This window comes from Loxodonta africana, chromosome X (assembly GCF_030014295.1).
Source record: "Loxodonta africana isolate mLoxAfr1 chromosome X, mLoxAfr1.hap2, whole genome shotgun sequence".
Lineage (NCBI taxonomy): Eukaryota > Metazoa > Chordata > Mammalia > Proboscidea > Elephantidae > Loxodonta > Loxodonta africana.
The window spans coordinates 77,728,424-77,753,194 of record NC_087369.1 but is presented as its reverse complement, the minus strand read 5'-3'; the positions used below and the strand labels follow the sequence as shown (position 1 = coordinate 77,753,194).

The following is a 24,771-nucleotide window of genomic DNA, read 5'->3' as shown; positions in this document are numbered from 1 at the left end:
TAAATATATAGAGAAATTTATATCAAGGAAATTGCTCACGTGGTTGTAGAGGCTGCAACATCCCAAGTCTGTGGGTAAGCCTGGAGGCTTCTCCTGATACACATAGTCACAGGGGCTGATGAACCAGAGATCCAGATATCAGACAGCAGGGATCTGGCTTACAGGCTGTAAAGACCAATGAATCCCAAAATCGGCAAGCAAGACAGCAGGGAAGCTGGTAGCTCAAGTTCCAAGAACCTGAGGTCAAAGGAACAGTAGCCAGCTGCAGGATCCAGAACAAACAAAAGCCCACTAGCCTTGCCAGAATGTCCACCTACACTGGATGCAGGCCACAATGCCAAAGAAACTTCCTTTTTTTTTTTAAGATCCATTTTTTTTAATTTTTATTGTGCTTTAAGTGAAAATTTACAAATCAAGTCAGTATCTCACACAAAAACTTATATATACCTTGCTACATACTTCTAACCCCCTCTACCCTCTCATCTCCCCTCCAGACAGGAGATGCAAATGTAATCTCAAGTATCCACCTGATCCAAGAAGCCCATTCCTCACCAGCGTCCCTCTCCATCCCACTGTCCAGTCCAATCCCTGTCTGAAGTTGGCTTTGGGAATGGTTCCTGTCCTGGGCCAACAGAAGGTCTGGGGGCCATGACCACTGGGATCCTTCTAGTCTCAGTCAGACCATTAAGTCTGGTTTTTATACAAGAATTTGGGGTCAGCATCCCACTGCTCTCCTCCTCCCTCAGGGCTTCTCTGTTGTGTTCCCTGTCAGGGCAGTCATCGGTTGTAGCCAGGCACCATCTAGTTCTTCTGGTCTCAGGCTGATGTAGTCTCTGGTTTATGTGGCCCTTTCTGTCTCTTGGGCTCGTAATTACCTTGTGTCCTTGGTGTTCTTCATTCTCCTTTGGTCCAGGTGAGTTGAGACCAATTGATGCATCTTAGATGGCTGCTTGCTAGTGTTTAAGACCTCAGATACCACTCTCTAAAGTGGGATGCAGAATGTTTTCTTAATAGATTTTATTAAGCCAATTGACTTAGATGTCCCCTGAAACCATGGTCCACAAACCCCCGCCCCAGCTACGCTGCCCTTCGAAGCATTCAGTTTATTCAGGAAACTTCTTTGCTTTTGGTTTAGGCCAGTTGTGTTGACCTCTCCTGTATTGTGTGTTATCTTTCCCTTCACCTAAAGTAGTTCTTATTTACTATCAAATTAGTGAATACCCCTCTCCCTCCCTACCTCCCTCCCCACTCTCGAAACCATCAAAGAATATTTTCTTCTCTGTTTAAACTGTTTCTGGAGTTCTTATAATAGTGGTCTGATACAATATTTGTCCTTTTGCAACTGACTAATGTCACTCAGCATAATGCCTCCAGATTCCTCCATGTTATGAAATGGTTCACACATTCATCACTGTTCTTTAACGATGCGTAGTATTCCACTGTGTGAATATACCATAATTTATTTATCCATTCATCCTTTGATGGGCACCTTTGTTGCTTCCACCTTTTTGCTATTGTAAACAGTGCTGCAATGAACATGGGTGTGCATATATCTATTCGTGTAAAGGCTCTTATTTCTCTAGGATATATTCCAAGAAGTGGGATTGCTGGATCCTATGGTAGTTCTATTTCTAGCTTTTTAAGAAAGCGCCAAATCGATTTCCAAAGTGGTTGTACCATTTTACTTTCCCACCAGTTTTCCAGTCTCTCCACAGCCTCTCCAACATTTATTGTTTTGTGTCTTTTGGATTAATGACAGCCTTGTTGGAGAGAGATGAAATCTCATCGTAGTTTTGATTTGCATTTCTCTAATGGCTAATGATCATGAGCATTTCCTCATGTATCTGTTAGCTACCTGAATGTCTTCTTTAGTGAAGTGTCTGTTCATGTCTTTTGCCCATTTTTTGATTGGGTTATTTGTCTTTTTGTAGTTGAGTTTTTGCAGTATCATGTAGATTTTAGAGATCAGGTGCTGATCGGAAATGTCACAGCTAAAAACTTTTTCTCCGTCTGTAGGAAATCTTTTTACTCTTTTGGTGAAGTCTTTGGGTGAGCATACGTGTTTGACTTTTAGGAGCTCCCAGTTATCTAGTTTTTGTTCTGCATTGTTAGTAATGATTTGTATACGGTTTATGCCAGGTATTAGGGCTCCTAAAGTGCCTATTTTTTCTTCTATGATCTTTATCGTTTTAGATTTTATATTTAGGTCTTTGATCCATTTTGAGTTAGTTTTTGTGCATGGAGTGAGGTATGGGTCTTGTTTCATTTGTTTGCAGATGGATATCCAGTTATGCCAGCACCATTTGTTAAAAAGACTGTCTTTTCCCCATTTAACTGACTTTGGGCCTTTGTCAAATATCAACTGCTCCTATGTGGATGGATTTATGTCTGGATTCTCAATTCTGTTCCATTGGCCCAAGTACCTGTTATTCTACCAGTACCAGGCTGTTTTGAGTACTGTTTTGACTAATAGGTTCTAAAGTCAGGTAGAGTGAGGCCTCTCACTTTGTTCTTCTTTTTCAGTAATGCTTTACTTATCCGGGGCCTCTTTCCCTTCCATATGAAGTTGGTGATTTGTTTCTCCTCTCGTTAAAGAATGTTGTTCGAATTTGGATCAGAATTGCATTAAATCTATAGATGGCTTTTGCTAGAATAGACATTTTTACAATGTTAAGTCTTCCTATCCATGAGCAAGGTATGTTTTTCCACTTATGTAGGTCTCTTTTGATTTCTTCCAGAAGTATTTTATAGTTTTCTTTGTATAAGTCTTTTACATCTCTGGTAAGGTTTATTCCTAAGTATTTTATCTTCTTGGGGGCTACTGAAAATGGCATTGATTTGGTGATTTCCTCTTCGATGTTCTTTTTGTTGGTGTAGAGGAATCCAGCCGAATTTTTTTTATGTTTATCTGGTGTCCTGATGCTCTGCTGAACTCTTCTATTAGTTTCAGCAGTTTTCTCGAGGGTTCTTTAGGGTTTTCTGTGTATAAGATCATGTCATCTGCAAATAGAGATACTTTTACTTCTTCCTTGCCAATCTGGATGCCCTTTATTTTTTTATCTAGTCTAATTGCTCTGTCTAGGACCTCCAGCGAAATGTTGAATAAGAGTGGTGGTAAGGGGCATCATTGTCTGGTTCCCGATCTCAAGGGGAATGCTTTCAGACTCTCTCCATTTAGGATGATGTTGGCTGTTGGCCTTGTATAAATGCCCTTTATTATGTTGAGGAATTTTCCTTCTATTCCTATTTTGCTGAGAGCTTTTATCATGAATGGGTGTTGAACTTTGTCAAATGCCTTTTCTGCATCAATGATAAAATCATGTGATTCTTGTCTTTTGTTCTATTTATATGATGGATTACATTAATTGTTTTTCTCCTTTCAACTTCTTGACTACTCACAGCAAATCCCATCATGGAGGTGATCACATTATATCGGATCTCACCATGGAGGTGATTACATCATTATACAACTGCAAACTACATCATAAACGCCAAACCACTGAAAATCATGGCCCAGCTAAGTTAACATACAACTTTAATGATCACAGTTCACTTCTTGTCAACTTGGCACCTGTACACATCTCCTTAAACCATACATAATCTCCTAATAAAGACAATTGTAAAGTTGTACTTGCACCTAACATGATACAACTAATATGTGCACAACGAAAAACACAGCAGCTCTGTTTACATCTTATATTTTATAAGTGAAAAAAACAAAAATATTTGTTGCATACATACAAGGAAGAAATATTCATAACAATTACAGTCTTCATTTCTGCAACTGGTCATGTGGTTGTAACTGGTATTTAGAACTAACTTCTAATACCCATTCTGTATTTTCTGTATTCCCTTTGCCCTCTGCAATCACCTCAGCTGGTCATGGTTCTTTGCCTAGTGGGGTAACCCAAACCTTCATTCCTGAAGGGTCTGGGCCATTAATAGTCATGTAGAAATTGGCTTGCTGTAGTTCTCCACTGACTTTATCACAGGGCGTGGGAGTATTAAGAGATGCCTAAAGGGATTTCCTGCATTCCAGACATACACTTATTTGCCTCCATTATGTAATATCAATCTGATTTTCTCTTGGTAATCAGGATCAATCACACCAGCCAATATGGTGACCCCCTTCTTTGCCTGTTGATCCAGAGGTGTAAGGATCCCTAAGTGGCCAGGTGGCATTGTTAACTTCCAGTTCAATGGAGTCAGCAACGTGTCACCAGGTGGGAGCATTACTCCCTTTGGAACTAAGACAGCCAAACCTGCGCAGTGTAGGGTCTCGGGGACGGGAAGCAAAAATTTTGTGAGTGGATCACTAGGGGTAATAGTAGGTGGTGCCATTCCCATTTCCACCCATTGATTCCTGGACCCATAGATCCTGGCTATGGGAGAAACAGAACCATATATTGGATGCCGGTTTAGAGCACATACAGCCTTCTGGTGAACATTACCCCAACCCTGCAAGGTATTGCCACCTAGTTGGTGCCATAATTGTGTCTTTAGAAGGCCATTGTATCATTCTATCAAGCCAGCTGCTTCAGGATGATGGGGAACATGGTAAGACTAGTGAATTACACGAGCATAGGCCCATTGCCACACTTCATTTGCTGTGAAGTGAGTCGCTTGATCTGAGGTGATGCTGGATGGGATACCATGAAAGTGGATAAGGCATTCTATAAGTCCATGGATGGTAGTTTTGGCAGAAGCATTGCATGTAGGGAAGGCAAGTCCATATCCAGAGTAAGTGTCTATTCCAATAAGAACAAAACACTGCTCTTTCCATGATGGAAACGGTTCAGTGTAATCAACCTGCCACCAGGTTACCGGTTGAATCACCTCGAGGAATGGTGCCATATCGGGGACTCAGTGTTAGTCTCTGCTGCTGACAGATTGGGCACTCATCAGTAGCTGTAGCCAAGTTGGCCTAGATGAGTGGAAGTCCATGTTGCTGAGGCCCTCTGTGAGACGGACGTGAGCTAAGACTCCATTAATAACCTTACCTCCATAAGGCCCCACTCTGACTGGGGATCCACAGTGATGTTTTGGGTCTTCTGGAATTGTTGTCAATTCAGAGCCAGTATCCAGTAATCCCTGGAAAGTCTAAGTATTTCCTTTTCCTTGATGAACAGTCACTCTAGTAAAAGCTGTAGATCCCTTTGGGGAAAGCTGAGAGAAAAATTAAGAGTATAAGTTGGTGGCAGCATAGTGGAGTCCTTGCTCAAGGGGTACTGGCTTCCCCTTCATTCAAGGTGTTGTGGGTCTGTAAACTAGCTCAAGTCTGGGAATTGATTGAGGTGCCATGACTCCCTATTCTGGCGATTTGAATTAGACTGCTGTTCACTTCACCTAGAATTCTTCAGCTTGTACAAATCAAGTAAATAATAGATTTCCTATCTATTTCATTCCTAGGGACACCGAGACTAAGTAGCCAACTCCACAAGTCCATATGAGTGAGATTATTCTGATCACTACTTTGACTCTGCTGTCCATTACACTAATGATTCATTGTCTTTGTTGATTGAGTGACGCACCTGGCCCCTACCACCGTGGGCTCCAATCACCCCATTGTAGTTAGGTGTCTATTCAGTTAGGCAGTTCCCTCCGTCAAATCCGACTTACATAAAATAGTGATCATGGCAGTCCTCAAGGACGCTGGGGCTCCGTTCACAAATTTGTTCCTCACTGTTGTGGTAAAAGATGGCACTCCATGTGTGGTTCTGTGCACCTAACCTGTTAAATTCACTCTAACATGCTAATTTCCCTAGGCCTTTGGATACCTTCTTCTACAGCACACCAAGGCGGGTCTGGTACTTGAGCTTGATTTAGTGTAGGCCACCAAATAAACTACCTGATCCTTTCCTAATCTCTCAAACTGAAATTCTGAGTGAAGAATCTGTGCTTAGTGGTCCCATATCAGTAAACTCAGCTTGATCTGTCCTTATGTTTCTTGCACCATTATACCGCACCCTTAATAAATATACCCACTCCAATTTCCTCCTATTTCCCAGGTTTCTGTTTGTACATATTAGAAAAATCAAGCAGTTCTTTTGGAGTACAGTGTACCTCCTCTTGAATCACACTTTGTACTTCACCTTATGGGCTTGCTGGGACTTAAGTCTAGTTATAGGCCTAGACCCCCATGTGTCTGTCAGTTTGTCGTACTGTGGGGGCTTGTGTGTTGCTGTGATGCTGGAAGCTATGGCACTGGTATTCAGATACCAGCAGGGTCACCCATGGAGGACAGGTTTCAGCTGAGCTTCCAGACTAAGACAGACTAGGAAGAAGGATCCAGCAGTCTACTTCTGAAAAGCATAAGCCAGTGAAAACCTTATGAATAGTAGCAGAACATTGTCTGATATAGTGCTGGAAGATGAGCCCCCCAGGTTGGAAGGCACTCAAAAGATGACTGGGGAAGAGCTGCCTCCTCAAAGTAGAGTCGACCTTAATGACGTGGACGGAGTAAAGCTTTCGGGACCTTCATTTGCTGATGTGGCACGACTCAAAATGAGAAGAAACAGCTGCAAACATCCAATAATAATCAGACCCTGGAATGTATGAAGTATGAATCTAGGAAAATTGGAATTCATCAAAAATGAAATGGAACGCATAAACATCAATATCCTAGGCATTAGTGAGCTGAAATGAACTGGTATTGGCCATTTTGAATTGGACAATCATATAGTCTACTATGCTGGGAATGACAACTTAAAGAGGAATGGTGTTGCATCCATCGTCAAAAAGAACATTTCAAGATCTATCCTGAAGTACAATGCTATCAGTGATAGGATAATGTCCATACGCCTACAAGGAAGACCAGTTAATACGACTATTATTCAAATTTATGCACCAACCAGTAGGGCCAAAGATGAAGAAGTAGAAGATTTTTATCAGCTGCTGCAGCCTGAAATTGATTGAATATGCAATCAAGATGCATTGATAATTACTGGCAATTGGAATGCGAAAGTTGGAAACAAAGAAGAACGAGGATCAGTAGTTGGAAAATATGGGGATAGAAACAATGCCGGAGATCGAATGATAGAATTTTGCAAGACCAACGACTTCTTCATTGCAAATACCTTCTTTCACCAACATAAACAGCGACAATACACATGGATGTGGACCTCGCCAGATGGAACACACAGAAATCAAATTGACTACATCTGTGGAAAGAGATGATGGAAAAGCTCAATATCATCAGTCAGAACAAGGCCAGGGGCCGACTGCGGAACAGACCATCAATTGCTCATATGCAAGTTCAAGCTGAAACTGAAGAAAATCAGAGCAAGTCCATGAGAGCCAAAATATGACCTTAAGTATATACCACCTGAATTTAGAGACCATCTCAAGAATAGATTTGACCCATTGAACACTAGTGACCGAAGACCAGATGAGCTGTGGAATGAGATCAAGGACATCATCCATGAAGAAAGCAAGAGGTCATTGAAAAGACAGGAAAGAAAGAAAAGACCAAGATGGATGTCAGAGGAGACTCTGAAACTTGCTCTTGAGCGTCGAGCAGCTAAAGCCAAAGGAAGAATTGATGAAGTAAAAGAACTGAACAGAAGATTTCAAAGCACCTCTCGAGAAGACAAAATAAAGTATTATAATGACATGTGCAAAGAGCTGGAGATGGAAAACGAAAAGGGAAGAACACCCTCGGCATTTCTCAAGCTGAAAGAACTGAAGAATAAATTCAAGTCTCGCGTTGCGATAGTAAAGGATTCCATGGGGAAAATATTAAACGATGCAGGAAGCATCAAAAGAAGATGGAAGGAATACACAGAGTCATTATACCAAAACGAATGAGTCGATATTCAACCATTTCAAGAGGTGGCATATGATCAGGAATCGATGGTACTGAAGGAAGAAGTCCAAGCTGCTCTGAAGACATTGGCGAAAAACAAGGCTCCAGGAATTGATGGAATAGCAACTGAGATGTTTCAACAAACAGATACAACGCTGGAGGTGCTCACTCGTCTATGCCAAGAAATATGGAAGACAGCTTCCTGGCCAACTGATTGGAAGAGATCCATATTTACGCCTATTCCCAAGAAAGGTGATCCAACCGAATGTGGAAATTACAGAATAATGTCATTAATGTCACACTCAAGCAAAATTCTGCTGAAGATCATTCAAAAACGGCTGCAGCACCATATCGACAGGGACCTGCCAGAAATTCAGGCTGGTTTCAGAAGAGGACGTGGAACCAGGGATATCATTGCTGCTGTCAGATGGATCCTGGCTGAAAGTAGAGAATACCAGAGGGATGTTTACCTGTGTTTTATTGATTATGCAAAGGTATTTGACTGTGTGGATCATAACAAACTATGGATAACACTGCGAAGAATGGGAATTCGAGAACACTTAATTGTGCTCATGAGGAACCTTTACATAGATCAAGAGGCAGTTGTTTGGACAGAACAAGGGGAAAATGATTGGTTTAAAGTCCGGAAAGGTGTGCGTTAGGGTTGTATTCTTTCACCATACCTATTTAATCTGTGTGCTGAACAAATAATACGAGAAGCTGGACTATATGAAGAAGAACGGGATATCAGGATTGGAGGAAGACTCATTAACTACCTGCGTTATGCAGATGACACAACCTTGCTTGCTGAAAGTGAAGAGGGCTTGAAGCACTTAACAATGAAGATCAAAGACCACAGCCTTCAGTATGGATTACACCTCAACATAAAGAAAACAAAAATCCTCACACCTGGCCCAATGAGCAACATCATGATAAACGGAGAAAAATTGAAGTTGTCAAGGATTTCATCTCACTTGGATCCACAATCAACGGCCATGGAAGCAGCAGTCAAGAAATCAAAAGATGCATTGCATTGGGCAAATCTGCTGCAAAGGACCTCTTCAAAGTGTTGAAGAGATGTCACCCTGAAGACTAAGGTGCACCTGGCCCAAGCCATGGCACTTGCAATCGCATTACATGCATGTGAAAGCTGGACAATGAATAAGGAAGACCGAAGAAGAGTTGACGCCTTTGAATTGTGGTGTTGGCGAAGAATATTGAATATACCATGGACTGCCAAAAGAACGAACAAATGTGTCTTAGAAGAAGTACAGCCAGAATGCTCCTTAGAGGCAAGGATGGCAAGACTGTGTCTTACATACTTTGGACATGTTGTCAGGAGGGATCAGTCCCTGGAGAAGAACATCATGCTTGGCAGAGTACAGGGTCAGCGGAAAAGAGGAAGACCCTCAACGAGGTGGATTGACACAGCGGTTGCAACAATGGGCTCAAGCACAACAAGGATTGTAAGGGTGGTACAGAACCAGGCAGTGTTTCGTTCTGTTATGCATAGGGTCACTATGAGTCGGAACTGACTCGATGGCACCTAACAACAACAATAGGTCTAGAAGCCAGAATGGGTGGTGGGGCTGTGATTTGAGAACATTCAGCATTGTCTTATAATCCATCTGCCTCAGGTGATGTTTAAGGCAGTGACTCAGATAAAGGCTCTTTCGACTCAGCTGAGTTAATCTCATCAGATGGGGGTGGAGGGGCTAATGGCTTTACTGGGGAGGGTGGCTTAGGAGATAAAGATGGAGTAATCATTTCAAATGGGATTGAGAGGGCTGGTTCTGCTGGCAGGAGTGATTCAATGTAATTTAGGGCCTCAGTGTCTCCAGCTTCCTGATTATCTGCCCAAGAATTAGGATTCAATTTTTTCCCAGTCAATGCCCTCACTTTAACTTCAGACACCACTAGAGGTTGGGAATTCATTTGGTATTGTAATTCAGCCACTTTTACGATGAGTCTCTGGGTTTGGTTTTCAGTAATATCAGCTCTGTTACTACAAGTAATAAGGCTTTCTTTCAAGGCAGAAGTGGAAACTTTGAGGTCATTTATGTGGTACTTGAGCTTTGACTCTGAAGCCCTGAGCTCATCTTTTTCTTTCATCACTTTGTCTAGTGAAAGTAGGACCAACCGACCAGCTTCCTTATCCTTCTCATTATGACAAAATTGTAGGAAGGTATCAAACATGGGCTCACCCAGAGCCTCAGCTCTCAACAATACCTGATATACTGGTGGTGGTATTTTGTACATTTCTATTGCCACCTCACCCCATTGATTAGTAGTGCCCTCTTTACTAATGGAAGCAGAGTCATCAACATCTTGAGTTGTTTTTTTTTTTTTTAGTTGTGCTTTAAGAGAAAGTTTACAAATCAAGTCAGTCTCTCATACAAAAATTTATATACACCTTGCTATGTTTTTTTTTTTTTTTTTTGCTATGTACTCCTGTGGAAACCCTGGTGGCGTAGTGGTTAAGTGCTACGGCTCTTAACCAAGAGGTCAGCAGTTCGAATCCACCAGGCGCTCCTTGGAAACTCTACGGGGCAGTTCTACTCTGTGCTATAGGGTCGCTATGAGTCGGAGTCAACTCGACAGCAGTGGGTTATGTACTCCTAGTTGCTCTCCCCCTAATGAGACAGCACAATCCTCTCTCCACCCTGTATTCCCTGTGTCTATTCAGCCAGCTTCTGTGCCCCTGTGCCTTCTGATCTCCCCTCCAGACAGGAGCTGCCCACATAGTCTCATGTGTCTACTTGAGCCAAGAAGCTCACTCCTCACCAGTATCATTTTCTGTCTTATAGTCCAGTCCAATCCTTGTCTGAAGAGTTGGCTTTGGGAATGGTTCCAGTCTTGGGTTAACAGAAGGTCTGGGGACCGTGACCTCTGGTGTCCTTCTAGTCTCAGTCACACCATTAAGTCTGGTCTTTTTATGAGAATTTGAGGTCTGCACCCCATTGCTCTCCTACTCCATCAGGAACAGGTTTTGGTTTATTATTGATTTGGTTTATTATTGAATGGTTTATTGTTAGTTTTGGTTTATTATTGAGTGAGGAAAGCAAGAAACTGAGAGGTATATTGTCTTAGTTATCTAGTGCTGCTGTAACAGAAATACCACAAGTGGATGGCTTTAACAAAGAGAAATTTATTTTCTTACAGTAAAGTAGGCTAAAAGTCCAAATTCAGGGTGTCAGCTCCAGAGGAAGGCTGTCTCTGTCTGTCGGCTCTGGAGAAAGGTCTTTCTCATCAATCTTCCCCGAGACTAGGAATTTCTCTGTGCAGGAATCCCGAGTCTAAAGGACACGCTCTGCTCCCGGTGCTTCTTTATTGGTGGTATGAAGTCCCCATTCTCTGCTAGGTTTCCTTTCCTTTTACGTCTTGAGCGATAAAAGGTGGTGCAGGCCACACCCCAGGGAAACTCCCTTTACACTGGATCAGGGAGGTGACCTGAGCAAGACTGTTACATCCCACCCTAATCCTTTTAACCACAGGCAGAGATTATGGTTTATAACACAAGGGAAAATCACAAAATAGAGGACAACCACACATGGCCTAACCAAGTTCATACACACATTTTCGGGGGGACATAATTTAATCCATGACATATATATATATGATCCCATTTTAATAAAGAAGGACAAAAACCCACATATGTATGCATATGTATATATGTGTACACATAAGTATACATACCAAGACAAGAAAACCAAACCCATTGCTGTTGAGTTGATTCCGACTCATAGTACCCTACAGGACAGAGTAGAACTGCCCCATAGGATTTCCAACGCTGTAATCTTTATGGAAGCAGACTGCAACATCTTTCTCCCATGGTGCAGCTGGTGGGTTCAAACTGCCGACCTTTCGGTTAGCAGCCAAGTGCTTAACCACTGAGCCACCAGGGCTCTTAAGTATATATATGTCCATAGGTGATTACACAAGCACAAAGAAAATATGGATTAACAAATACTAGGTTATTTATATAGGTTATGGGAAACAATGATGTAGGCAAAGGAGGGAGACAAGTAAAACCAGAAGGAAAAAAGACTCTTAATTTTTAAAAGCATGCACATTGAATTCCTGTGAGTTTGTCTGAAACTATGAGAGATTTGTGTGCAATTAAATTTGCGTGTAGATAAATTCCTAAGGGTAGACTTCTAGGTCAAAAAGTATGTGCATTAGTAATCTTGATAGATACTGCCAATTTACCTACTATTGAAGTTCTGTCAATTTACCTTCTTACCTGCACTGTCTGAGAGAGTTCCTATTGCTCCACACTCACAATAATACGGTATGTTATCAACTTTCCTATTGGTCAGTCTGATGGGCGAAAATGGTATATCATTATATTTTATGAGTGAACTTGAGCTTCTTCTCATGTATTTAAGTGCCATTTGTATTTCCTTCCCAATAAACTGTCTTTTGTTTTAAGTAGTTTCATATTTACATATAAAGAAAACATCAACTAGGAGAAGATATTTGCAACTATACAAATAGAACTGACATCTGGTACCCAGAATATATAAAGAATTCATAGAAATCAAGAATAATAAAAACAACTCCAACAAAAAATGAACAAAGGATATGAATAAACAATTAAGAGAAGAAGAAATCTAAATAGTCAACAAATGTGAAAAGACACTTCTAGTAGTTTAGGGAAAAGCAAATTCAAACAACAGTGTTCCATACTTATCAGATTAGCAATAATTTTAAAATCTGAATTTACCAAGAGTATTGGGAATGTGAGGAAACACTGAAGCAAATAAACTGCAGTTGGGAATGTAGATTGGTACAGCCACATTGGAACATAGATTAGCAGTATCTATTAAAGTTGAAAATGCTCTTACACCCCTCCCCCATGACCCCCACATCCTGACACTCATGTCCTTGTGCAATCCTCTCTTCCTGACTGCGGACTAGACATATTCACTTTTTTTTTTCTTTAAATTTTATTTATTTTGTTGTTGTTGTTGAGAATATACACAACAAAACATACACCAATTCAACAGTTTCTACACGTACCATTTAGTGTCATTGATTACGTTATTGAGTTGTGCAACCACTCTCACCCTCCTTTTCTGAGTTGTTCCTCTCTCATTAACATAAACTCACTGCCTCTTAAGATTCCCATCCAACCTTTCAAGTTGCTGTTTTCAATTTGATCCAATATAGATAGTACATTTTTTTTTTCAAAACAGACCTTTTTACTAGTTAAGCTAAACTATGGCTCGTTTTTAAGGTGATTCGCTTTTAAGAAGTAGAATATGGCAAAAGTGATGAGTGAAATGATACGGCTGCTGGGAAAAACAGTTTCCTCAAAAAGTTAAACGTAGAACTACTATATTACCCAGTATCTCAAACCTAGGCGTATAACCAAAAGAACTGAAAGCAGGAATGCAAACAGAGACTTGTACACCAATGTTCATTTTAGCACTTTTCGCAATAGCCAAAAGGTGAAAACAACCGAAATGTCCATCAACGGATGAATGGATAAACAAAATGTGGTACATACATACAATGGAATATTACCCAACCATTGTTTAAGAGAAATGAAGACCTGATACACGCTGCAACATGGATGGACATTGAAAACATCATGGTGATCGAAATAAGTCAGTGGTAAAAGGACAAATACTCTATGATCTCACTTATATGAAATAACCAAAGATTACTAGTGGCTACCAGGGATGGGAGGGAAGGAAAAAGGGAGAGTTTTTGCTTAGCGGGGGCATTGAGTTTATGTCAGTGGTGGTGGAATAATTTGGAAAAAAGGTAACGAGAATAGTTGCGCGACTTGAAGAATGTAATCAGTGTTACTGAATTGTACATGTATAATTTATTGAGTTGGTGTATGTTTTACTATGTATATTTTCACCACAATTAAAAAAAAAAGTGATGGGATGTCATTTCCGAAATTAGGTTTTAAAAGACTGCGGGCTTCCATTTTAGGGCCTCTCTGCTTCCCTCTCTCTCACCAGCAGCTTTGTTGTGAGGCAGGAAGCCTATGAAGAGTCACAAGGCACAAGGAACCATGCACTAGGATGCTCTTTGAATCCTTACATATAATAGCACAAAACGGAAACAATTCAAGTAGAGGGAGAGACAAATAAATTGGAGAGTTTATACAATGGAAATCCATACGATAATATTTTATAGTAATAGCATATTGGGTAAGTCATACAATAGTACTCAACAGTTAAAATGACGAGCTCAATCTACATGTATCAAAAATGCTGTATTTCAAAAGAAATTGACTAAAAAAATAAATTTCAAAATGATATATTTATTACGATGCCATTTATGTAAACTAAAACACACAAAACAATAGTGCATTTTGCTTACTCTTATGTACATATGGAGAAAAAGAAAAAAACAGACAAGTAAGGTGAATAGGACGAAATGGGGGCTTCAGCTATAACATCGCGTTTCAAAAAAAGAAGGACCTGAAGATCGGAAAAAAATAAAATTTTTACATTACTGTATGTTTGAAATATTTTTAATAAAAGAAAATGTATATTCTCAAGCACAAAAATACATATACATTAAAAAAAATTTTTAGATCAGTTTAATTGTGTTGTTCAAACTTTCTAGATCCTTATTTATTTTTCCAGTCTATTAGATCTACGGAGACCCTGGTGGCGTAGTGGTTAAGTGCTACAGCTGCTAACCATAAGGGTCAGCAGTTTGAATTCGCCAGGCGCTCCTTGGAAACTCTATGGGGCGGTTTTACTCTGTCCTATAGGGTCACTATGAGTCGGAATCCACTCAACAGCACTGGGTTTGGTTTTTTTTTTTTTTTAATTAGATCTATCGCTCTGGTTAAAGAGATCAACTGCTAACTGAAAGGTTGGTGGTTCAAAACCACGGGCGGCTCCTCGGCTCCTCCTCGGGAAAAAGACGTGGCAGTCTGCTTCTCTAGAGATTTACAGCACTGGAAACCCTCTGGGGTCTCTATGAGTCAGAATCAACTCCATGGCAGTGTTATATATATATATATATATATATATATATATATATATATATATATATATATATATATATATATATATATATATATATATACACTGTCATGGATTGAATTATGTCCCCCCAAAAATGTGTGTATCAATTTGGCTGGGCCATGATTTCCAGGACTGTGTGTTGTCCTCCATTTTGTGATTATAATTTTATGTTAAAGAGGATTAGGGTGGGATTGTAGCACCCTTTTTTTACCCAGGTCACATTACTGATCCAAAATAAAGGGAGTTTTCCTGGGGTGTACCCTGCACCACCTTTAATCTCTCAAGAGATAAAAAGGAAAGGGAAGTAAACAAAGAGTTGGGGCCCTCATGCCACCAAGAAAGCAGCACAGGGAGCAGAGTGCATCCTTTGGACCTGGGGTTCCTGGGCCTGAGAAGCTCCTCGACCAGGGGAAGATTGATGACAAGGAATATTCCTCCAGAGCAGACATAGAGAGAAAGCAGTCCCCTCGAGCTGACGCCCTAAATTTGGACTTGGAACCTACTAGACTGTGAGAGAATGAATTTCTCTTTGTTAAAGCCACGCACTTGTGGTATTTCTGTTATGGCAGCACTAGAAGACATATACCTAAAAGGGGTGTGGTTAAATGTCCCATGATAACTGCAGATTTCCTGATCTCCTTATATTTCTAGCAGTAGTTGCTTCATATATTTTGAAACTACATTCTTGGCACAAAAATTTAGTGACTATCATATCTTCTTAGTGAACAAAACCTTTCTTCTTTTCGATGCTTTTTACTTCGATTTCTTTTTCTGATATTAACATTGCCACATGTCTCTCTTTTGTTTGCTTGCTTGCTTGCTTATTTTGTGCTAGTACATAACAGGTATATATTTTTCGTTCCTATTTCTGCCTTAAGAACCCTGGTGGCGGAATGGTTAAGCAGTCGGCTACTGAGGGAAAGGTCAGCAGTGGCTCTGCAGGAGAAAAGAGCTGGTGATCTGCTCCCGTAAAAACTAAAGAAGAGGAAATCCTATGAGGCGGTTCTACTCTGTCATATAGGGTCACTACTAGTTGGAATTGACTCAATGGCACACAGCAGTGAAAATTCCTGCCTTAGGTGAAACTCACAATAAACATCCTGTCCTTTTGTTTTCTTTTCACATGCTTTCTTGTTGCCCCTCCCATTTCTTGCCCTTGGTTAGGCTGAGTTTTTCTCTTTGTTCCATACATTATTTCCCTAATGGTTTGAAAGTTATACAGCCTATTTCTCTTCTGTTGTTATCCTTAAATTTTTTGTTTTTCTATTATGAATTTTATTTCCAGTAAGAACAAAACTTCGCTACCCTTGTGAACATAGGAATTCTTCACATTTGATGTTAGAGGTTCATTATAAAGCGCAATTTCATAAAAAGAGTTCAGAGTTCAGTAATATTGTATAAATCCAAAAAGCAGAGCTACGGTGTTTTTTTTAACTGCAATACAATTACCAGAATGTGAACCCATGTTGTGCTTCACGATCATTTCTTTTGGATAGAGATGCTTGATTTTGTGATTAACAGCAACAGCTCTTTACAAGAGCTTCAATTTAAAAATGTAAGCTTCCTGGAACCTTAAATATAGTTTCACATTTTTAATAGTTCCAATTCAAACCATAACATAGACCGTAGGATAACCCATTGCCATTGATGTCGAGTGGATTCCTACTCATAGCCACCCCACTGGAAAAAGCACAACTGCCCCAAAGCGTTTCCACAGCTGAAATCTTCAAGGAAGAGGTTGCCACACCTCCCGCAGAGTGCTGGTGGGTTCGAACTGTCGACCTTTCTGTTACAGCTGAGTGCTTAACCACTGCGCCACCAGGGATCCTTCGACCATAGAATATGATATATTAATATGATTGCGTTCACATTGGAATGAATCAGAAACAATCTGAAAATTTTATCTTGTTAAAAAAAAAAAGGGAACAGGGCTAAATGCTTAACATTTTAGAAATCTGGATTTTTACATTTTTCGCTGTCTGTATCTTTGACGATTCTTCATTTAAAATGAAATAATGCCTGCAGGCTCACCCCGATTTGTCCAGGGCTGCTGCGGACCCCGCCACATCAAGGGGGCGGGCTCCAGTCAACGCCACAATCACTTCCGCCGCCTCAGCCGCCGCCGCCGCCACCGCCACCACCGCCGCCGCCGCTGCCGCCACCGCCACCACCGCTGCCGCAGCACGTCCCCGCTGCTGTCTGGCGGGTTGGAGCTGGAGACCCAGGAGCAGCGGCTCTGGCGGTCGTGGCGGTCGGAGGTGCGACAGCTCTGTTGCCCCGAAGATCTTGCGGGTGTCCGGACTGGGTGAGTAAAGGGCTATCTATGTCCTCGGTCCATCTACAGGCTGGCAGTAGGTGAGTGGCCAGCCATGGGGGCGAGTGGCTGGGCGCCGAGGCGAGGATTTTGGGGGGTTCTAGCGAGCGGGTTTTCAGGTTCGCCCCCTCGGGAAGGGGTGGGGCGGACGCGGGACCTGACTGCAGAGTGAGGCCTGTGTCCTCCATCAGCCTGTTCAGGGGCTCCATCTTGCATTTCTCATCCCTGGTGGCGTAGCCTCCGCTCGAATGGCTCTAATCGATATTTGAGAGGGGGGTGGTGGTCTCTGCCCTCTCCCACTTCTCTCCTTCGCGTCCTCTGTTTCCTCTCCTCCATCCCTTTGCAGAATACCCCATGGCCTGTCTTCCTCCATTTGCCTGTTGTTTTGCGAAATGGTAAATGGTTAAGATTGTTTTTAGGTAAAAAATATCTTTCTCAGGGAAGGAACTGTCAGAAGAAAAAAAATATTCCCAGGGAAAAACTATAGCCAGCCCTTTTCTCCCCGCCCCCCCACCCCCAATTCCCTGCCGTTTGAGCTGATAACGTTTTCCTCTCGTTTCTCGTTATGACATTGCTGGCCCCCTTCTCCTCCCCATTTCGAGCTGCTGCATACGCACACAGAAATCTTCCATTGCAGCCCCTTTCCCCTTTATACTCTAGGTTCCAGCGCTTTCCCTCTCCTGCACATGCGTAGGGGTGTGTGTGTGTGTGTGTGTGTGTGTGTGTGTGTGTGTACACACACTTATATGCATGTATTTGTGTAATACGTATACATACACCCACGCACTCTCTCTCTCTGTCTCATACACACACTCTCTCCCCCCACTTCCAGCCCCTCACTGCCTGCCACATACACACCTCCAGGACCTCCTCTCTTTGCATCTGTGTGCTCTAGCAAACACACACACACACACACACACTCACTCTCTCTCTCCCTCCTCCTCCCTCCTTCCCTCCCTCTCCCTCTCTCCCTCCCTCTCCCTCTCTCTCTCTCTTACCCGCACACACCCTCTCCGCCACACACCCTCTCCTCTCCGCGGCTGCCACATACGCACATGAGACACCTGTCTATTGCTGGCTCTTCTTTTGGATGCCCCTTACATACATATACTCTCACACACACCTTTCACACAACCCCCTCAAGTGCTCTCCTCTCCTGTTCCCTTGTCTCCCACATTTGTGCGTAGACATCCCTCATCTGCTGGTCCTCACGGGTGCACACACTCACACTTACATAAATCTTTCTCTAGGGACACCACCCCCCTCCCTGCTTGCTATAGTCACACAAACAGACATTCTTTGTTGTTCTTGTTCCACTCATCACACACACTTCCCCTCTCCAGGGCCACCCCTTGGCTGCTGCATTTGCTCGCACTGATGTTTCTCCATTGCTGCCTCCCATTTTGACAAACACTCGCACAAACTCATCGACACCACCTCCAGTACTACCATACCCTTCCTTGCCTGCCACATACACAGGAACACACGCATCCCCCCATACATATCCACCTGCCACACATGCAGCTACACACACACACACCCACACACTCTTTTTTCTCTCGTACTTACACAGACCCCTCTTCTCTGAAGCCACCGCACCCATGCCTGTCATTTTCACACCCACATCCAGAGTGAGTATTATTCTGTCTGACACTCACATCCCTTCCCAGTGCATCTGTTGCCTGCCCCTCCTCACTGCAGACAGACATCCATCCCTTCATGGTGGGATTGCTGGCCCGCCTTCCACCTGCCCCTTTCCTCCTGACAGGCACGTACACACATACTCGTGCACGTGCACACACAGTGATCCATATCTTCCACTCTATTCCAATTCGCATTTCTCCTATATGTCTGCAGGGTCAAAAAAATGCAGGCACCCCATAAAAAATAAACAAAACAATAACCATAGCGGTCTTTCTTCTGCCCACATTGGTACAGTTCCACAGTATTTCACCCGCCTTCCAAATGTCCAGTCTCCCCCACCTTCTGTCGATTCTCTTTTTAAGTCTGGCTTTCCTACAAACGCAGTTTTGTAATCATTTTGCCAACATTAAAAATGTGTTCCAGGTCTACACACCTGACAGTCACTGGAATGCTACTCCAGGCCTTAGAAGAAAGTGAAACTAATTTTAAAGGCCCCGTATTCTTTCTGTTACCTGCCTGCTGAAGTGAAAATAAATCTCCTTGCTCCTTTTATTCTGAACTGATTTGACTGTCCCATCTCAAAAGCGTGTGCAAGGAGCAGCAGGACCCACGCGCCAGCTGTACTGGAAACCTTCCTAAGTCAGAGCAATGGGTCAGGAATCTAGCAAGCCTGTATGGCCCAAACCAGCAGGAGGGTATCAGTCCAATACAGGCAGGAGATATGGAAGAAGGCATGCTTATGTCAGTTTCAGGCCATCCGCGAGCCAGCAGGAAAGAATTTCCAGCCAGAGAAAGACGGCATCTGAAGTCCCGATGCCCGGATCAGCCCCCGGTCAAATCACCAAGAGAAGCCGATCACCATTTTCTGCCACTCATCGTAGCTGGGATGACAGTGAGAGCTCAGGAAGCAGCCTGAATGTTGATAATGAGGACTATTCCAGATATCTGCCAAGAGAGTACAGGGCTTCAGGTGGCAGAAGAGGAATGGCTTATGGACATATTGACTCCTTTGGGGCTGATGATAGTGAGGAGGAGGGGGCTGGGCCTGTTGAGCGACCACCAGGAAGAGGGGAAACTGGAAAGTTTAAAGATGATAAGCTGTATGACTCAGAGAAAGGGGCAAGGTCTTTGGCTGGGCAGCCACCACAGTTGTCTAGTTTTAACCATGATGTGAGAGAGGAGATTAACGAGTTAGACCCAGCCTCTGCAGCGGGTTGCTCTACTAAGGCAGCTGAGTTTGTACAGCAAAATGGCACATCTGCTGAAGACAAGGTGGCTACAAACGGTGACAGCTCAGAGAGGGAGAAACAAGAGCAGAATATACCTGAGTGTCCCAGTAGGGCTCCTGTGAGTATTTGTGGTGGTGGGGAAAACACCCCAAAGAGTTCAGAGGAACTGGTGGTGAGGCCCAAAATCAGAAATCTGGCAAGTCCAAATTGCATGAAACCAAAAATATTTTTTGATACTGATGATGATGATGATGATGTGCTACACAATACTCCCAGATGGAGGGATGCTGCCAATGCTGAAGTCCATTCAGATGGCCCAGCAAGAAGAGGTAGAGGTGAAAGTTCAAGTGGCTACTCTGAGCTAAAGTACCCTGAAGAAAAGAGGGAAGCGAAGAATGAGCGAGTGAAACCAGAAAAGGTGCCGAGACGACGTCGAACCGTGGCCGATGCTGACTTCTGGACCTACAGTGATGATTACTACAAATACTGTGATGAAGACTCTGACAGCGACGAAGAGTGGGCTGCTGCTCTGCGTCATAAGTATCGAGATCGAGAGGAAAATCAGTCCTCAAGTGGTGAAAGCTGGGAGACTCTACCGGGGAAAGAAGAGCATGAACCTGAGCAACCTAAAGTGAGTGCCAGTGCCAGCGCCAGCACCAGTCCCAGTGCTGGTGCCAGTGCTAGCAACGATGGCAGCAATTATCCTGCAGAAGCTAGAGAACCATCTCCTCAGGAGGAGGAGTCAGCATCCCTGGAAGAAGGAGAAATTTCTTGGCTCCAATACAATGAAAATGAGAGTAGCAGCGAGGGGGATAATGATTCTGGTCATGAGTTTATGCAACCTGGAGCATTCATGCTGGATGGAAACAACAACCTTGAAGACGACTCCAGTGTGAGCGAAGACCTAGAAGTGGATTGGAGCCTCTTCGATGGATTTGCAGATGGATTAGGAGTGGCTGAAGCCATTTCCTATGTGGATCCTCAGTTCCTCACCTATATGGCACTTGAGGAACGCCTGGCCCAGGCCATGGAAACTGCCCTTGCACACTTGGAGTCTCTTGCGGTGGATGTGGAGGTGGCCAATCCACCAGCGAGCAAGGAGAGCATCAGCAGTCTTCCTGAGATCCTGGTCACCGAAGATCACAGTGCAGTTGGTCAGGAAATGTGTTGTCCCATCTGTTGCAGTGAATATGTGAAGGGGGAGGTGGCAACTGAGCTCCCATGCCACCACTATTTTCACAAGCCCTGTGTGTCCATCTGGCTTCAGAAGTCAGGCACCTGCCCTGTGTGCCGCTGCATGTTCCCTCCCCCACTCTAAAGACCAAGGCTGTTTACTCCTGGTCTGATTATTTTCCCCATCTGAAATCCACAATACTGCAGGAGCCCTCTCAGAATTAATAATTGAAGTAAAATCAGTCAGTCAATTAAACGACACCTGTTGATTCCTTGTGATTATTTCCACTGTGAAAATGGTTGTGTATGATTGTATTAAAATCATATTGTCTTTTAGAAGTTAGAAAGGGAAAACTAAACTTTCTAAATGCTACTTGGAAGTGCAGTAAGAACATAAATTTTCTAACCTGAAAGTTGAAATAAGTTGCATTTGTTTTCTCCAGTAGAATACGTTGCTGTTAATTGTAATGTCAAGTTTATTTGTAACTATGTCCAAAAGACAATTATTTTTGTTGCATGTTATGGGTTCCTGTAATTGCAGTGCAGTAAAAGCTCATTAAAGTTCTGCTTTTGGTTTTACAAGGTATAATGGAGTTGTTTGGTTTTGTCATAATGGTGGTAACTGAGTGACTTTAGAATTGATCCCTTCCATTTACATCAAAGCTAGAGCTTTTTGGTGTTTCCAACTGTAGGAAAAAAAAATAGTTTCATTGAAAGTGCTCACTCAACAACAGCAAAAAATTAAGGGTGATTATTTTTTAAAGTAGGATCAAAGTGTTTAATTGTCAAGGTACTATAGGGGGAAAAAAGTTGCATAAAGACTACTCAGTCTATGGGAAGGAAAAGAAACGCTGAGAAAGCGTGATAAGAATAAAGAACAATGGTAGGAATCAATCCAGACTGAGTGTAGGTGTGAATGGGTTAAGTCACATTTTAGAAAATAGAAACTTTCAGGTGGAATGGGGGAAATAATATAGCTGTATGCTGATTGCATGCCTTATCACAGTGATACAAGAATAGAAAAATATATACTTGTCAAATGCTAGCAATAAAAGGCAAAACAGGTACCCACCTACACAGAGTGAACTGGTTTTAACATTGCCATATTTGCTTCAGATCTCTCTCTCTCTTTCTCACCTCCCCCCTTTTCTGCCCTCCCCCCCAATAAATAAAAAATTTCAGACAGGTGAAGTTTCTCACCCCATCACATTTACCTTCCTCCACAGAGGTAAGGACTACCCAGGAAATGGTGTGTTTACTTCTTGTCTAGTTTTGTAGACATATGTATGTGTGTATATCTGTATGTGTATGTATATGTGTATATATATCCATAACCAACAGAGGGTATGTTTTTTAAGTGGACGTAAGTGATAGATTGTATGTATCGTTTTACAACTTGATTTTTTTCACTCAACATGGTTTTCGAGATTTAGCCATTTTGATACATGTAGATCTAGTTCATACATTTTAACTGCTGTATACTAAATATCAGTTGTGTGAGTTATCATAATTTATTTATCCGTTCCCCTATTGATGGACATTTAGGTTCCTCCCAGTATTTTGTGGCAAGGAACATGCTAAAAAAGATGTCTCTGTGAATCTGTTGAGTTTCCCTAGGGATAAGTATATGGATGTGGAATTTCTGGGTTAGGGTTTGAGCATCTTCATCCTAAAGGGTTACTGCCAAATTCCTTTCCAGCGTGACTGTACAAATTTATGCTCCTACCAACAGTTTATGAGAGTTGTTTGCCCATCTCCCACAGCCTTGACATTGTTAATGTCCAACCTCACTGATAATCAGTGACGTAAATTAAAGCAACAATGAAACATATTGTGTCCATTAGAAAACAATAAGGTTTTTCTTTATGATAATACCTAGTTTGGGTTAGAATGAGAAGAAATGGGAACACTCATGCTATTACTGTGAGTGTGAGGGATAGCAGCCTTTTTGGAGAAAAGTTTGGGTGGCACCTGTCAAAAGGTAAAGTGTTGCATGTCCTGCAGCCCAACTTAGATGCTTTGATAGTATGGGATTGCTACTATGCAGCAGTTAAAAATTATGTGCTGATATGGAAAGATCTCCAAGACATAATGTTAAGTAAAAAGAAGCATATTGTAAAGCAATATGTACAGTCTTTATGTAAGATAAAACCTTGCAAAACCACCCTATATATGAAAATCCATAAACATGTCTGGAAGGCTACATACCCAGTTGATGGCAGTGGTTACCTCTGCGAAGAGACATGGGATTGGGGGAAAGGAGTGAGGAAGGGGGCTTTTGATTTTCACCCAAAATAATTTGCTTGATTTTTTTACGTCAGTGTATTTTCATACATATGAACAATATAAGTAAAATAAAAAGTTAAAAAATTCCAATTTAAAAGAGAGAATTATTTTCCCTCCCTGCAAGTACAGAAACCCAGATAGGGGCCACAGTCCTCTTTTCTATAACTGGTCAGGCCAGCTGCTGATATCTATGACTTTGTCCCCCACGACCCATCTGTCTTCCCCCTTTGCCTTCAGCCAACACCTCAGCTGCTCATGGAGATCTAGAGGTCTAGACTTTGGAGGGCCCTTTATGTGTGGGCTTGTGATGCTTTGCCATTGTCATTTCCTGACTAGTACCACATGTGGTAGTATGAAGAGGTATTTTAGGAGCACAACTTGGATCCTTAGTCATCTTCATCCCTGCTTCCACTGCATAGCAGCAACCTGGATTTCTCCTTGAAAATCAGAATTGGTAGCCCCCTGCTGGTATTGGAGATATCTGCCACTACAGGGAGTCTTGGCAGAGCTGAAACTCTTCCTATTAGAGAAGCCCCCAAAGCCAGAGGCCTGTGCAGACCCTGAGCAGCTAGGACTTGAGCCCAGGTCCTCAGTTAAGCCAACCAGACCCTCGTCTCCAGTACCGTAAGTCTGGAGGGAAGAACTCAAAGGAGTAGGGTACATGAAGCATTCGTAACTACGCTGCTGTGATGCTGGTGGTGGCCACGGCATTGGTCCTGGGCTGCAGTGTGCAGGTCTTGAGCTGACCGTGCTGGCAGCGAAGAGTTCCTGTGGTGTGATAGGGCTGTGTCCTTGGAAGCCCATTTCCCTTGTTTCTGCCAATTTCTGATTCTCCAGCCTCCCTGACAATTTCCCAAGCTCCCCCATAGGTTTCCAATAAAACTTTGCTGCTTAAATTGAGTTGGTTTCTGTTGTTTGTAGCTAAGAACCCCAACTCACACCTGCTAGCACCATAACCCCGTTTTGTGCCTGTTCTCCTAGTCATGTAAACCCATTTCAATTCTGCCTCACGGAGACCCTATAGGACAGAGTAGGACTGCCCCATGGGGTTTCCAAGCAGTGGCTGGTGAATTCAAACTGCCAGCCTTCTTGCTCGCAGCCAAGCTCTTAACCTCTGTGCCACCAGGGCTCCCCTAGTCATATAAAATACCCCAAACGGCCAAGGGGTAAGGCTATTTCTGTTTGCAGCACAGCGGACCCATCACTGATACCTGGAGGCATGGCTTAAGAACAGCAGGCCTCAAGGGGCCTCTAGACATGAAGCACTCATTTTGGAGAGTAGGTTATTTAGCGTATTCATTAAGGGTGCCACCCACCATA

General features: G+C 42.6%; 1 protein-coding gene across 1 annotated transcript; it reads left to right on the top strand.

The window, feature by feature from the left end:
• The first annotated feature begins 16,979 nt into the window (after nucleotides 1-16,979).
• On the top strand, nucleotides 16,980-21,897 carry PJA1 (praja ring finger ubiquitin ligase 1). Its single transcript, XM_003412739.4, has 2 exons — nucleotides 16,980-17,110; nucleotides 19,187-21,897. The coding sequence occupies exon 2, from the start codon at nucleotides 19,412-19,414 to the stop codon at nucleotides 21,308-21,310; it is 1,899 nt and encodes a 632-aa protein (XP_003412787.2). The 5' UTR covers nucleotides 16,980-17,110; nucleotides 19,187-19,411; the 3' UTR covers nucleotides 21,311-21,897.
• The last annotated feature ends 2,874 nt before the right edge of the window (nucleotides 21,898-24,771 follow it).